The following is a 14,685-nucleotide window of genomic DNA, read 5'->3' as shown; positions in this document are numbered from 1 at the left end:
GAGAGAGGGAGATGCTCCAAGGTCTCTTGATACTGGAAACAAACTTCAAGACACCTGCACTGCATTTTGCATCTGGCTTTCATGGCTTCTGGGGAATCGAACCCACATGGTTAGGCTTTGCTTTGTAAGTGCCTTTAACCACTGAGCCATCTCTCCAGCCTGACATATAATGAAGTTTCATATCATTGTATATCCTCAGCATACGGGCTCAAACCTCCTTGTTTTTAGAGTAATTGATCCAAATACTTTAAGGATGTTTTCACAGATAGCCTACCAATCAATATTCGTTCAACATTTCCTGCTTCTTCTGCCCTCAGCAAGGGCCTCTCATTTTGAGGGTTCTGCACTGGGTCTTAATAATCTTTATGTGTCGTGGACAGAGAAAATAGCAAGCCCCCACAGAGGAACTCCAGTTATGATGAAGTGTCTACTTCAGAGAGTCCTTGAGCAGGAAACATCCCACACACGTCTGGAATTCAGTTAGACATCACACAGAACTTTTCCATTGCTCCTCTGAATATCCTCTCTCGACCTCATAAGGCTAGATAAACTTACATCTTTGCTGTAGTTATTTTATCATTGTTATTTATAAAAGCAACAAATATTTATTTTGGATAGGAACCCACCAAGAATTGTAGTACTGTGGTCTATACACACTTGTGAATATAGTTGAAGGCCTATCTTGAATGTGCTTCACTGAGCGAGTTTCTCTCTCGTACCCTGCATGTGTGCCATACGCTGTCCTGAACACTCTCACATGACTCTTAGAACAACCTACACACACACATCCACACACACACGGGGGGGGGGGGGTGGCTGTTGTAGGATCAGTTTTTGTGCTGAGGCATGAAGAGGTTAAGCAACATGGTCAAGGTCCCAGAACTGGAAGGAGGCCATGCTGACCACCCCAGGGTTTGCCTCTTACCTGCTGTACTTGACTGACTCCAAGTTGAAACTACTCTTCCTTTGGGAATGCAAACTTTTCTTTTTCCTCAGAATTTCTCTTATAATGATATTCTTTGAGTTATGAGTGAGATGAAGGAAAAAAGGGTTCTATGTATAGAAAATTCCTTTCTCAATCAGGAATTTCTAGAGTAGTCCGTTGTTTTTCCAGTGGGCCGATAAAGCAGACAGAACTGGGGCAGGTGGAATAATTGCCCATGGCAGTGAGAGTAAGGCAGCTGGAGAAACTCAGCTCCTTGAAGCAGGCAATGAAGTGTAGCCAGGAGACCCACATTGTGGAGAAAAGGGCAATGTAGGGTTGTTTTTTTTTTAATAATTTGTCTTTATTTATTTATTTGATAGAAAGAGGGAGGGAGAGAGAATGGGTGCGCCAGGGCCTCCAGCCACCACAAATGAACTCCAGATGCATGCACCACCTTGTGCATCTGGCTTACATGGGTCCTGGGGAATTGAACCTGGGTCTTTTGGCTTTGCAGGTCTTAACTGCTAAGCCATCTCTCCAGCCCCCAAAGTGTGTTTTATAATTTGTGAAAGTCAATTTTACACATATGGAACTCAGATTAAAAAGACAGATTTTCATCTATCACTTTAGGACATGTTAAAATATACTAATGGTTTTAATAAGTTCGGGACAACAGGTGATAGTCTTAATGCTGATTTGATTTATTTTATTAAATTCGGGGATCTCTTTTCACTGTAGGATTGTCTGGGCCCCCTGGTGCTGGGAAATCCACCTTTATAGAATATTTTGGGAAGATGCTTACGGAGAGAGGGCACAGGCCGTCTGTGCTGGCCGTGGACCCTTCTTCATGCACCAGCGGCGGTGAGTGTGGCTGACCTAACTGCACGGCTGGGGGCTCGGCTCCAGCCGGGGCGCGTGCCGGCCGGGTCTTGGCTCATGGAAGGAACAATTCCTGTCCTGCACAAGTGAGGTGGAGACTTCTCGAAGCAATTGGGGCGCTTCGGACTCTGCAGAAGAGGGCATCTTTGAGTAGTTCCGAGGGATAGCATGTGTGGGAAATTGAGGCCGTCCGAGAGCAAACCTCAGCCCTTTGGGGATCATGTCTGGTCCCCTTCTCCACCTGAGTGCGCCCGCAGCCCGGCCGCTCACCCGCCGTCCGCGTGGTGGCGCGATGTGCCTCGCCTCTGAAGCCTTGAGGGACGTCGTAACAGCAGCTCGTAAGGTCTCATCTGCTTGCACGTCCCGGGAAATAGGATGCTCTTAGAAGGATGAGGTAATATATTGCTATCCCCTGGAGGACTGAACGTGCTACCCTGCGCACTGCACGGTGCCCAGCAGTTACTTACTGCTATGAGGTCATGTAGTCCCTCAACATTTCACTTACAGCTCATCAGAGGTAACACGAATGTAAACTTAGTTCCTCAAAGGATCATTTAAAGAAAACATAAAGCATAACCTATAAACCTATAAACTCAAAATATATGTTTCTCCTCATGCCCTCCTCATGACTTAAGCAGTTCTTATTACAGTGATTCACTTAGCCGGCGTTTGTCCGCTGGAGGTGAGGCATTAAGCACAGATGGTGCTGTGTTGTAGATGCTGTGAATTAAGACCCGGGGCTTCGGGCCTGCCACAGCTTATGTTTTATGGGGGAAACACAAGCAAGACGCCCCATCGCAGTGATTGCAGTGTTATGTGTACCATGAACAGGGTACTTTCTGTAAATTGGGTTTGTATGCTGTGGTGTCCTGTGAGATATGATCATATCTGAGCGGCCTTAGGTCAGTAGAGAAGTAGACAGTTCTGTTACTTGTAACTGAGAAATACAGCTCGGGGCAGTTGGAGGGTTCCTTCGCTGTGCTAGGAAGGGTGATGGGCAGTAGACTGTGTACTCCCGAATTTCAGAATAGAATCCACGTTGCTGTGCTGTCTGCTTCCTTCAGTTTAAGAACTTTCCCTTCCGCCTTTATAATACTCTAGAATATGTGCTATAGAAAAAAGCAGTTATAGCTTGCAGTAATAATTGATGTGGCACCCATTAATCGGTGATTAAAATAGCATAATTGTGTGGATGGTAAAGAGTCCCTTTCTCAGGTTATACACTGAGAGAAAAACCCACACGAGGATAAGCAGAACCGTATGAATAGAATTTCTCCCTCATCCGAATAGGACAGATATTTGGAAGACAGCACTACATTTATTCGAGAGGCATTTGTTACTTGATCTGTGGACACTCTTTGGACTCTCAGACCTCTAATAGCTTGGGCACCACCCTTAGGCATCTACAACTGACAGTTTTGGATTCATCAGCAAAACAATTATCTTGGAGAGTAACCTCCTAATGTTTCGTTCGGTGTGATGGGAGCTACAGGAGAATAAAGTGCAGCCTGGGCAGATTGTTGACTTACATAGGGGTGATTTCTTGCCCAAAATTACTTTCAGACAGAGGTTTATGTGAAATAAGTCAGGTAGTTGACATATGTGGCAGGTGTGTGCTCTAGAATCAGTAAATGAGTCATAAAGGAAAAGAGCTTGTCTTTAAGGAATGCCTCAACTTTCAGATCTTAGATGGGGAGGAGCATCCTTGGGCGGAGAGACGGTATGCAGGTTAGAATGGCAGCACCTCTTCACGGGCTTTGATGTTAGCATCTTAGGTGGAGAATGGCGTCCTTAGGCGGAGTGACAGTGTGCAGCTGAGAATGTAGCACCTCTTCACGAGTTACTTATATTAGTGTCTCTAGATGAGGAACGATGTCTTCAGCAGAGTCACAGTATTCCGGTTAGAATAGCACCCTATCGTCACATGGTATCACATGCAAAAAGAAAGTAGGAAACAGTAATAGTAGTTCTAGTAGGCTTTCTTTTTTTCAGAATTTTCAAGTATTCATATTTGGTCAAATACTTCAGGAAACTCACAAGTATAATTGCTCACTTTCCTGGGTATTAGTCAAGTGTGTACTAAGAACTTTTTGTTTTTTTTTGAGGTAGAGTCCTACTCTAGCTCAGGTTGACCTGGAATTCACTATGTAGTCTCAGCGTGGCCTCAAACTCACAGCGATCCTCCTACCGCTGCCTCCCAAGGGCTGGGATTAAAGGCTTGCACCACCATGCCCGGCTAAGTGTCTACTAAGAACATTTTGTTTAGCATTCAGTGTCTAAGGACCTTACTATGCTCAAGCACATGTTTTGAACCTTGGAACAAATGACATTGGGGCCAGTTCTCTGTTGCTGGAGGTGGCTGCCCTTGAATGCTTCTATCCATTGACATCCCACTGCTACCCGTGGCAGATGACTACATCACTAGACATTGCAAGTTTCCTGTTTGCGTAGGGGTGGGGACTGGCTCAGTTGAGGACTACTATGAAAGATATAAAATATTCAGATACAAAACCCAAAAACATGTTGCATGAATAGTTTTCCATCTTTTCCACTTACTTTGCATTCATTTAAGCTCCAAATTTTCTAACTCGTAAGGAGTTAGAAGCAACAGACTGAATCGAAGGGCAGCTTACAGATACATTTGCATAGCATTTACATAAGGCTGAGGAAAATGTCATTTCTACAAATGCAAGAAGGAGGAATAGAGGCTGCTCATAGTAATAAGAGAAGGAGGGTGTCACCTAGGTTCTCATGTTCTCCAGGGTGCTGGCCGATTGCAGAGCAGTTATTGTACCGTACAAAGTCACCGAGATGAGTATGGTGTGCGCAAGTTCCAGAAAGACTGTGAAGGAGAGGTGACTTTGGTCTATATAAGACAGATAAGGTCTGTGTTGTTTTTACCAGGGTTGGAGCACATATTCCATTCCTCTGCATGATCTCACTTCAGCCTGACAGTGGATTACTATCCTTTGTATGTAGTTTGAGGAGAGGATAGTTCAGGAAGGCAGGCTGGCGGCATCAGAGTGCTGGTCTGGGACTGGCAGAAGCTACAGCTGCATGGAGAAAGTAGAACTGGGCTCTGAGGACCTTTGGTGCTTAGGCTGAAGGATTTGGTTTCAAGCTCTGGTCAGTGGGAGGCCCTTGTCAGTTTTATGGGGCTTGGGATGGTAGAAAGATTAATGCAGCATGATTATATATAGTGAGTCAAAGGCAAACCCAATAACATGGAATACAGCTAGAGATTCTGGAAGAAGTGTCATAAAGCATGTGCCTTGGAACTGGCTGATTGATAACTGATTGCCCCTCGTAAGTCTTCCACATTTGTGAAATGTAACTGTGTTTTAGGATCCCTCTTAGGTGATAAAACCCGAATGATTGAGCTATCAAGAGATATGAATGCATACATCAGGCCATCACCTACCAGTGGGACTTTAGGAGGTGTGACAAGGACCACAAATGAAGCCATTTTGTTGTGTGAAGGAGGAGGCTATGACATCATTCTTATTGAAACAGTAGGTGAGTGTGATCTTCATTTTAAAAAATAGGATATACTTGTATACTGTAGTGTATGTATAAGGTGGCATATTCTGTGGGCCACAGGGGAACTGTAAGCACTGGGGTGACCTATGCAAGCCAAACACAGTGTCTTCTTTTTGTAAGCATGCCTCATGTGCTTAATATTCACCAGGAAAATTAGTGTACTTGGGTAACTTTTGATTATGAGGCTGTGTTTTATTTCTTTTTTTAACATACTGTTTTGTTTGTTTATTTTATTTTATTTTTCTTGAGGCAGGGTCTCACTGTAGCCTAGGCTGACCTCCGTAGCCAGTGAACCTCCCACCTCAGCCCCTGGAGTGCTGGCCTTATAGGTGTGAGCTGCCACACCCGGCTCTTCACCCAGCTCTGATTCACCGTAGGTGTGAGCCGCCATGCCCGGCTCTTCACCTGGCTCTCGATTCACTGTAGGTGTGAGCTGCCACACCTGGCTCTTATTTCACTGTAGTTGTGAACTGCCATACCTGGCTCTTATTTCACTATAGGTGTGGACTGCCACACCCAGCTCTTGTTTCACTGTAAGTGTGGACTGCCACGCCCAGCTCTTATTTCATTCTTATATCTTTGGCACATATTTACTTGTGGTGAAGACAGCAAAATAAAAACCCTAAGAAATTCATGATCAGTGCACGCCAGTTGAGTTACTGTGTGACACAACCTGAGTCAGACTGGGGGTCACGGCAGACTTCCTAGAGAAGGTGACCGCTGATCTCCATTTGGGAAGAGCTGCAGTTCAGAGGCGTCGGTAAAGGGCGTTGTCCAGCCCCAGAGGAGTGAGACCCGTGACTCCCTCTGAGAAACGGAGAGCAGAGGGCAGAGATGTGGGTCAGGGCTGCTCGTCGGAACGTGTCCCGCCGAGCAGTGCGGCACTTCCTCTGAGAGGAGTGAGGCGGCGGTGGCGGGAAGTGCCGAGGGAACGGCTAGAAGCGCTGGAGCGGAGGCAGGAGGCAGCGGGACCGCGGTGCCAACCAAAGCGAGGCATCATGAAAGGCGTGCGAGCTTGAGAAGAAATGAGGGGACGTTGGCAGGGCTCTACCCACGATTAAAACTGAGATGAGAAAGGGACAGTGAAGTTCCGGAGAATGTGGTGGAGAGGAGCAGGTGCAGAGAGGAAGTAGTGACTTCTGTTGTCAGTACAGCAGGGTGACGCGCTTGCTGTGCGTTCATTCAGGGACGGCCTCCAGAAAGGCCTGAGCAGTGAATAGACTAGCCGTCGCCACGGAGCCCATGTTTCATGCTGAGTTCTGAGTTTCCTTTAGGTGAATTGGAGGAAATAGACAGAAATGGAAAGCTCCTATCAGTTTGCTAGGGCTGTCATCCTAAAACACCACAAGCAACCTTTGGTCGCTCACAGTTCTGTGACGGGAAGTTCAGGAACAAGGAGCTGGCAGGATGGTTTGCCAACAGCCACCTTCTTGCTGTGCTTACACATCTCGGCGCACATGCGCCCTGGGGTGTCGTCCTCTTTCTGAGAGGGCACCAGTCTGTTTGGATTAGAGCCCAATCCTCGTGACCTCACTTAACTTCTCTAGAGACCCCATCTCCGAATAAGTTACATTGAAGGGTTAAGGTTTCAACCCAGGCCTGGGGAGAAAAGACAGGCCTAAGTCAGTCGCTAACATCAGCCAGGATACTCTTTGGTAACCAGTTACCCTTTGGTAGCTCTCATTTAGTTTGGAGGAGAATCCAGGGAGAAGGTAGTATAAAAACTAAGCAGGTTACCTAGAAGTTGTATTTCGCTGCTTGTGCCAGAGACTCAAAATAATAGTCACTCAACTGAAGGAGAGGTTATAGTCTTGTAAATTAAAAGCAGGCCCGGGTGGGAGGCGGGGGCAGATGTGGTTCTACAGTGACTCCAATGCCCGGGGCTGCCTCTGTCGCCTCTGTCATTTGCTGTCCGCTCTCAGCACTTAGCTTCCATCACGTGGCTGCTCATGATGGAAAGATGGCTGATGAAGCTTTAATATCACATCTGCTCCAGATCAAAGGAAGGAGGACAGGGAACAAGAGCAGGGAGGGGGAGGCAGAAGAGGTGCTGCAGCTGGCTAGCCTTCTCTGAAGAGCTTCCATGGAAGCTCCCACTCAGCTCCGGCTGGAAGGGGCCCTGTGAGTGTGGACTTTCACAGGTGCGGGGTGCCCTGGTGTGAGAAAGGGGCCCCTGTGAGCGTGGACTTTCACAGGTGCTGGGTGCCCTGGTGTGAGAAAGGGGCAGGAGTGAGCACTGACTAGGTGACTAGTGGTTTTCTGCCACACTGCAGGAGTTTCTAGGTGAGTTTCTGGGGAGCAGGGGATATGGAAGTTCAGACAGCATGAGTCAAGTTTGTCCAGAAATGAGACTGTAAAAAGAAAGTGAGACACATGGTGAAGGGTGAAGGACGCTATGAGATTTTTAACTTACTTTGTTTGGTTTTAAGATGATCAAGTCCTGAGCACAATATACATTTTGCTGAGGGGCCGGAGCCTATAAGCAAAGAAGGTTCAAGGCAGCAGGAATGGGGGTTTGGGCACTGGGAAGGGGAGTGGACAGTGCTTCTCATGGGAGACTGTAGAGGGACAGCCAGGCTGCGGCTGTGTGGGAATCTGTCTGTCTGCGGCGCGGTGCAGGGAGAAGCCAGTGCAGGCTGCCTGTGTTGCCTGGGAAGTAGGTACCACAGTGAGAAGGGGCATCAGGGGCTGGCTTTCAGGAGGCAGTGAGGAAGGGTCAGAGGATACGGGAGACGCTGCCCCTGCCGCAGGCCGCCCACAGTGGACAGAGGCCTCTGGCGTGCTTACTGTTGTAGCTGGCTTCTTATGGCTGGGATGAAACAGCCTGACAGCAGCAGAGGGAGGAAAGGTTGATTTCAGCTCAGTTTCAAGGGAAAGCTTCCTCGTGGCACAGAAAGCATGGCAGGAAGCAGCAGAGGGCTGGCCTGCCCACTTCCCTGGGTGTAGGTAGTCTGGGCACCCATGACACACCTCCTCCAGCAGGGCTCCGCCTCCCAAACTGTTGCCAGTTGGGGCCAGTTTTTTCTCAAACCACCGTCCTCAGAAAGGAAAGAATGCAGAGTAGAACTGCCTGTGAGGCAGGAGGGAGGCGGAGGTGGCCGCAGGGTGGGGCTAAGAAGGAGAAGGCCAAAGGATGAAAGTGTTGGCAGACATGAGCACCAATGCCAAAGAAGTCAAGACAGAGCTTCGATGGAGTCTCTCCATCCAAAGCAGAGGTCTAGTGGAAGAGGGAGGGGTGCTGGAAACCGAACCCCCAAATTCATGCACGTGACATTCAAAGTGGGGACTTTGGGAGGCAATTAGGATTAGATGAGGCTATGTAGGTGGGGGTCCTGTACGGGACTGGTGACGTGTGTGTGTGTGTGTGTGTGTGCGCGCGCGCGCGCGTGCATGTAGGTCAGAGGTTGACATCAGGGTCTTCCTCAGTGTCTCTCCTCCTTAATTTGTGAGGCACGGTTTCTCACTGAAGCTCACTTATTCAGCTAGACTTGTCAGCTAGCTGCAGGGATGCCCAGTCTTTGCCTCCTCAGACCTAGGATTTGAGGTGTTCACCGCTGCACTTAACTTTCACATGGGTGCTGGAGATCTGCACTCAGGTCCTCATGCTTGTCTGACAAGCGCTTCACTGGCTGAGCCATCTCCCCAGTGTAATTAGTAGCTTTTTAAGAGGAAGAGACAACTGAACTAGCATGTGTCACAGTCAGCTTCACGTCGCTGGGATGAACCTCCAGACCAGACACACTTGAGGGAGGAGGAAGAGATTGGTTTCAGGCTTACAGATCCAGGGGAAGTTGCATCATGGTGGAAGAAGCAAGCCCACTCCAGGGAGCCCAGGCAGAGCTCAAGCACTCTGCCTGTCTTGAGTCTGGAATTCCAGATCTTCCCCCAAACACACCTTAGGGCTGGACCCTAGGATCTGCCCACAGTGACATCAAGGTACAAACTTGAATAAAACTCCTGACTCTATTGGGGGACATCCATTCCAGGTGCCACAGCATGCTTACTCTTCCTTTTATACGATGTCTCTTGCTCTGGCTCTTGAACTTGCCAGCCTCCAGAACTTCGAGCCAAATAAACTTCTGTTTTTCAGAAAGAATCTAGTCTCCCGCATTTAGCAACAGCTGTTTAAAGGGGTTAATATGTGACCATGAGTACGGGAGACGTGAAGAGGGGCAGAGGTGAGGAGTTTGCACATGCACAGTACCTGAAGGTCTTAGGGTTGTGATTGAAATTCCAGGTGTGGGGCAGTCGGAGTTTGCCGTGGCCGACATGGTTGACATGTTCGTTTTACTGCTGCCACCAGCGGGAGGAGACGAGCTGCAGGTAATGAGCTGGATGCTTCCCCTGCCCAGTCTGTGTCTCTGAACACCCAAACGTGTTGTAAATTAAATCGAAAATGCTATAGAGAAAACCATGGCTAACATACCTGAATCATGGGTAGATTCCCTGTTCATGTTTTTTTTTTTCCTCAACTTACAGTGATAGAGATGACTTTGAGCAAATCATCACACGCCTTGATTTTTTCCTCCACGTCATAAGGAGATGACTGAAATACCTGGAGCGCTGGCTAAAAGGGAGGGCTGCTTCATGGGTGTTTGCTGAACATTGGCTCAAAAGTTCTTCATGGAATTCCACTTTGTTCTTAGTGGGGACCTCCCTCTCTAGCTTATATACTATATGTAGTACACTGCTCTCTTGAAGTGTAAAACTCTGTCGTTAACCACCTAGTTGGTGCAGATTCTCAGGCCTCAGGCTCTCTTTACCTCAGACACCAGCTGGGTTCCCAGGCCACCTGTGCCTCTGAGCAAGTCACTACAAATCTGAAGGTTCCCACCGCTCCTCAGGTTCACTAATTCATTAGAATAACCGCTCCTCAGGTTCACTAATTCATTAGAATAAGTCAGGAAGCCCTACAATTCTAGCTCTGTGACAAAGGCTTCAGTTGGGACCAGCCAGATGAAAAGGCACGTGGAGAGAGCTCAGGGAGGGGCCCAAATGCAAAACCCATATGTGCCCCAGACTCTTTTCCCTCCTCACACTTGGATGTGTGTCTCGTCTCCCAGGTTTGGAGGTTCTTAGTGGGGTTTCACTATGTAAACATGGCTTGTCCACTCACCTGCCAGAATAAGTGAGCTCTGTCTCCAGCTGAGTGGTCCAAAGCCCATCCTTCTAATTCCTCAGCAGGTCTTTCTGGGGTGCTCAGTCCCCTATCCTCAGTTACATCGTGCTGAGTGCAGGACTAGTCCCAGGCATCCACCACCCGTGAATAACGGTGGCACTGCAGTCATTCAGGGCGTGCATTCCAAGGGGTCTGGGGTGTCGCTTACGGGGCTAGAGTGCTTGCCCAGCATGCATGAGGCACTGGCTTCAATCCTCGACACCTCACGAATTGGGAATGGTAGGCACGTGCTTGTGATCCTAGCTCTTAGGGGTTGGAGACAAGAACATCAAAAGTTCAAGGTCATCATCAGCTCTATAGTGAGTTTGAGGCCAGCCTAGGCAACTGCTAGGATTTCCAAGTTCCCTCCCAGGAGCTTCAGGCAAATGCAAGACACTCTTAGAACTCCTTTCAGTTGGCTTTATGGTTTCAAATATCAACAATAGCAGACTGTGAATGGTGTGATCTAGAAATTTAACTTGGAGCTTAATAAAAGGCAGTATCTAAAAAGTTTGAAAGAAGTTTTAACAGCAAAGTGTGTTTCTCAAGTATGATGTGAGCCTTAAATTGTGTTCTTTGCTGTGGTATTTTTATTCAACATAATTTAAGTCAGTCATAATTTTAGCCAGTGCCCCAGGCTGGAATGTTATTAGCTATCGTATCATATTTTGTAAAATGCAGATTTGGAAAACGTGCACAATTAAGGGAAATTTCAAGAAGGCTTTGCTTTTGTAAATGCAAATATTAGTGAGTGCATTTTTTTTTCATAAGCATCCTGGTGATGGGTGGTTTTGTGTTGCTTGTGATGAGAATCAGAATCCATCAGGAGATGAGGGTCTCCCTGCCCTCAGCCGTGCCGTGTCTTCACCCGCTTACAGCTCTGCTTTTACTTCACCGTGTTCGTCCCTAAATGACTTCTTTTTCTTTCTTTCTTTCCTTCTTTCTTTTTTTTTTTTTTTTTTTTGAGGTAGGGTCTCACTCTAGTTCAGGCTGACCTGGAATTCACTATGTAGTCTCAGGGTGGCCTCGAACTCATGGCGAGCCTCCTACCTCTGCCTCCCGAGTGCTGGGATTAAAGGGGTGCGCCACCACGCCCGGCTTCGTCCCCTAAGTTTTGATGAGATATTACAAATGGCTTCCATATAATCCCAAGACCTGGTGCATTTTAGTCATTTCTATCCAATAGTCGTGAGTCCCAGCTCGTAGGACTTGGGAAGCTATAGAACATGGCCATAGAGAGTATGACTTTCACTTTGTGGCTTTGACCATTCATCTCACTTCTGTGCTAGTTGTGATTGAATAAAATGTTTCCGGTAAATGTGACCCCTGTCTGCTCTCCAGGGCATCAAAAGGGGCATCATCGAGATGGCGGATTTAGTAGCTGTGACTAAGTCTGATGGAGACTTGATGGTGCCAGCACGAAGGCTACAGGCCGAGTATGTGAGCGCGCTGAAGTTACTCCGCAAGCGCTCGGGTGTCTGGAGACCACAGGTTAGCTTGCGTTCCATCGCGTTTCTCGCCCCCCGCCAGTGGGCGGCCTGAGTGAGCCTGGAGGATATAGGTCCTGGGCTGGGCACATAGTCAGTCCTCGCTTGAATGCAAACATTACAGTTTCAAAATATCACCAAGCCAGAGTCTGTAGTCCTGATTTTAAATGCGATCTTTCAAACACACGTTGTCCAAAACTAGAGTGTGAGGTGATGACTAGACCTCCCGTGCTTGAGGTGCGTGGTCTGGGAGAGGCAGCGGCTGGGTCCTGAGAGCAGCCATGCTCAGGACTATGGAGCGGTGAGTGATTTGGTGACATGCTGGACTTTGAGAAGCAGGGCATGGCTTGCAAAATGGTACTTCATTCACATCGTGCCTGCTAAATGCTATTTCCAGTAAGTTGGAAAGAAAAAGAAAGGAGACTCCTGTGGTAGTGATGGAGTAATGTTGGCGCAGGCCACTCTTCTGCAGGAGGATGTGTTTATAATGACTAAGCTGTAGTCCTTAGTGCAGCACAGAGGCTTACTGCCTGCTCCATCTTACACATGGAGTGCTGGAAGCTCAGCCCTGCGCTCAGAGTCATGGAAATGCTGGGTGCTGGGCTCTGCACTCGCTGAGTCATGGAGGTGCTGGGCTCTGCATTCGCTGAGTCATGGTAGTGCTGGGCTCTGCTCTTGCTGAGTCATGGAGGTGCTGGGCTCTGCACTCACTGAGTCATGGTAGTGCTGGACTCTGCACTTGCTGAGTCATGGTAGTACTGGACTCTGCACTCGCTGAGTCATGGTAGTGCTGGGTGATCGACTGCGCTCCCTGAGTCATGAGAGCTGTGCACTCACTGAGTTTCTGAGCCATGCCAATTCAACAGGGAATAAAGTTTTCATGATCTCTTTTCCAGCCTTAGGAAGCCTCCCTCTCTTGCATGTTATTTCTTGTCCTGTGACTCAAGTCCTCTGGATAGCCTTGATCACCTATCTGAACAATTTTAAGCTAAATAAATCTCTAGGCTAAAACATTTGACCTTAAATCAATGTCTTATTTCTGCCATGTCCTGAGTAATCCTAGGTACGTTACCTCAGGACATGTGTAGATATATTTACTTTGACATAACAGTAAAATCTCATTTTTGTCATTTGTCTGTTTCCATAAACTATAACAATTCATTGGCCACCCTCAGAAAGTCCTTTCTGTTGCCTTAAATGAAACCGTTCTGGCTCTGCCTTCTCGACAGGTCATTCGCATTTCTGCCAGAAGCGGAGAGGGCATCAGTGAGATGTGGGACAAGATGAGAGAATTCCAGGAGCTGATGCTGGCCAGTGGCGAGCTGACCGCCAAGCGCCGGAAACAGCAGAAAGTGTGGATGTGGAATCTGATTCGGGAGAGCGTGCTGGAGCACTTCCGGACTCACCCCGGCGTCCGGGAGCAGATCCCACTCCTGGAGAGGCGGGTGCTCAGTGGAGCCCTGTCCCCGGGCCTCGCGGCGGACTTGTTGTTGAAAGCTTTCAAGAGCAGAGACCATTAAAGTTACCCTGCACTGTCATCTTACATCGTTTCCTAGTGTTTAATTCCAGAATAGTGCTGTGTGTTTCGCCATTCTTCTATCATGCCTTGTCTTCTTCTTCTTCTTCTTATTATTATTATTATTGGTTTTTCAAGGTAGGGTCTCACTGTAGCCTAGGCTGGCCTGGAATTCACTATGGAGTCTCAGGGTGGCCTCGAACTCACCGCAATCCTCCTACCTCTGCCTCCCGAGTGCTGGGATTAAAGGCGCACGCCACCATGCCTGGCTTGTCTTATTTTTTTAAAGATTATTTTATTCTATTTATTTATATATTTGAGAGAAAAAGAGGGAAAGAGTGGAGAGAATGGGTGCATCAGGGCCTTTAGCCACTGCGAACAATCTCCAGACACATGTGCCACCTTGTACATCTGGCTTACGTGGGTAGGGGGAATTGAACCCAGGTCCTTAGGCTTCGCAGATAAATGCCTTAGCTGCTAAGCCATCTGTCCAGCCTGTGCCTTGCCTTATTTATGTGCGAATGGTGCAAGGTTAGGCAGTGAGGCAGTGCTCCTGAGGCAGTACTTACATTACCCATTTCTTTCTTTTCCTTTTTATACCCTGGCACAGTGGCCTGGAGTTTCATTTTCTGAGTCAGCAGCAACCGAAGCTGAGGAGCAAAGGGCATGTATCCTAAACGGCCACTATCATTCTGTGTTCTCTGAATTTGGCGAGAAAAGCTAAGCAGGAGAGACCACATTGGAGAAGGCTTTTTTTTTTTGAGACCAGAACAACACACAACGGTTTCTGAGAACTGAAAGTCCCGGCTGGCATTTAGCGTACCGCACTGTTCTAAGAATTGCTGAAGTGCCATGTATTCCTGTAACAAAGCAACTGGAATGATATGAACTCAGTGGTAAAGTTGACTTGGCTGGGCTTGCAGACCTCTTACCCCAGGACACGCAGGAGAGCCAGAAGGGAAAATCTGTCAATTTCCCAAAGACCTCCCAAATCCCCAAGAGATGTGGGTGGGGGAATAACTCAAGGCTACTCAGTGGGGTTCGAAGATCACTGGAGACCTCTACTCCTTCCCTTCCGTGGCCGTTTCACTGAACATTATTACCTGTCCTTTCTTCCTGGTGGTGAGCACAATTTGCCTTATGGAGAAAGAATGGGCTGTGGAGTTGGACTGTGTGTTTG

The 14,685-nt window shown here is 47.9% G+C and overlaps 1 protein-coding gene across 5 annotated transcripts in view; it reads left to right on the top strand.

Annotated features, from left to right (window-relative positions):
• Mmaa (metabolism of cobalamin associated A) overlaps window positions 1–13,532 on the top strand; it is a 29,959-nt gene extending 16,427 nt beyond the window's left edge. For 4 of the 5 annotated variants that reach the window (XM_045131249.1, XM_045131248.1, XM_045131250.1 and 1 more), the window contains exons 3-7: window positions 1,664–1,786; window positions 5,150–5,320; window positions 9,582–9,667; window positions 11,844–11,993; window positions 13,219–13,532. In XM_045131249.1, coding sequence (XP_044987184.1) covers window positions 1,664–1,786; window positions 5,150–5,320; window positions 9,582–9,667; window positions 11,844–11,993; window positions 13,219–13,509 — 821 coding nt within the window. In that variant the 3' untranslated portion in view covers window positions 13,510–13,532. The remainder of the gene's footprint in view (window positions 1–1,663; window positions 1,787–5,149; window positions 5,321–9,581; window positions 9,668–11,843; window positions 11,994–13,218) is intronic. The other variant, XM_045131251.1, reaches the window with a different exon arrangement.
• Window positions 13,533–14,685: the final 1,153 nt, after the last annotated feature.

The sequence above is a fragment of the Jaculus jaculus genome, chromosome 12, assembly GCF_020740685.1.
Source record: "Jaculus jaculus isolate mJacJac1 chromosome 12, mJacJac1.mat.Y.cur, whole genome shotgun sequence".
Classification (NCBI taxonomy): Eukaryota; Metazoa; Chordata; class Mammalia; order Rodentia; family Dipodidae; genus Jaculus; species Jaculus jaculus.
Note: the sequence above shows the minus strand (reverse complement) of the source record. Positions and strands in the feature narration are given on the sequence as shown.